Source organism: Octopus bimaculoides, unplaced genomic scaffold (assembly GCF_001194135.2).
Source record: "Octopus bimaculoides isolate UCB-OBI-ISO-001 unplaced genomic scaffold, ASM119413v2 Scaffold_210368, whole genome shotgun sequence".
In the NCBI taxonomy this organism is placed as follows: Eukaryota; Metazoa; Mollusca; class Cephalopoda; order Octopoda; family Octopodidae; genus Octopus; species Octopus bimaculoides.
In genome coordinates this window covers 1-565 of record NW_026302151.1, presented here as the reverse complement: position 1 = coordinate 565, position 565 = coordinate 1, and the positions used below count along the sequence as shown (strand labels likewise).

At 36.5% G+C, this 565-nt stretch overlaps 1 protein-coding gene across 1 annotated transcript; it reads left to right on the top strand.

Moving 5' to 3' along the window:
* Positions 1 to 5: 5 nt before the first annotated feature.
* Positions 6 to 547, top strand: LOC128251332 (ankyrin repeat and MYND domain-containing protein 2-like; the record flags this gene model as incomplete). Its single annotated transcript, XM_052978207.1, has 1 exon — positions 6 to 547. A coding segment is annotated over one exon (542 nt), but the record flags the coding sequence as incomplete, so codon positions are not given.
* Positions 548 to 565: the final 18 nt, after the last annotated feature.

Genomic DNA, 565 nt, shown 5'->3' with positions numbered 1-565 from the left:
TTTGCCAAACATGTTTTAGAACTAATGTTGCTTTACAGAGATGCTCTAGATGCAAAACAATTTACTACTGCTCAAAGCTGTGCCAGAAAATTCATTGGGCAACACATCAAAGCAATTGTAAAGCTCCAAATGCAAACTGTGATGAAAAGACTGGTCGTGAATATAGCAATGGTGAAAGCTATAAAAATGAAAATTGTGTTGATGAAGCTGAAGAGAATGGTGACAAGCCTGCTAAGAAGAAGGCAAAGAAAAAGAAAAAAAAGAATGAAAATGGCAGCAATATAGTAAAAGATGATGCCAGTAGTAAGAAAGATACAGATGTCAGAAATGAGATTGATAAGGACAGTGACAAAGATACAGCAAAGAACAGCAGTGGAAATGTGAATTGCAAAGGAGAAGCTGGTGGTGTAGACAGTGGGAAGGATGCTAGCAAGAAGGGGAACAGCAAAGCTGATACTAAGACTGAAACAGAAAACAATGGAAACCGGGATGCAGGAACAAGTGTAAAAGACAATGGTTGGTGTCTTTTTAGAATTCTTTTCAATAAGTATTTTAATGTTTTTTA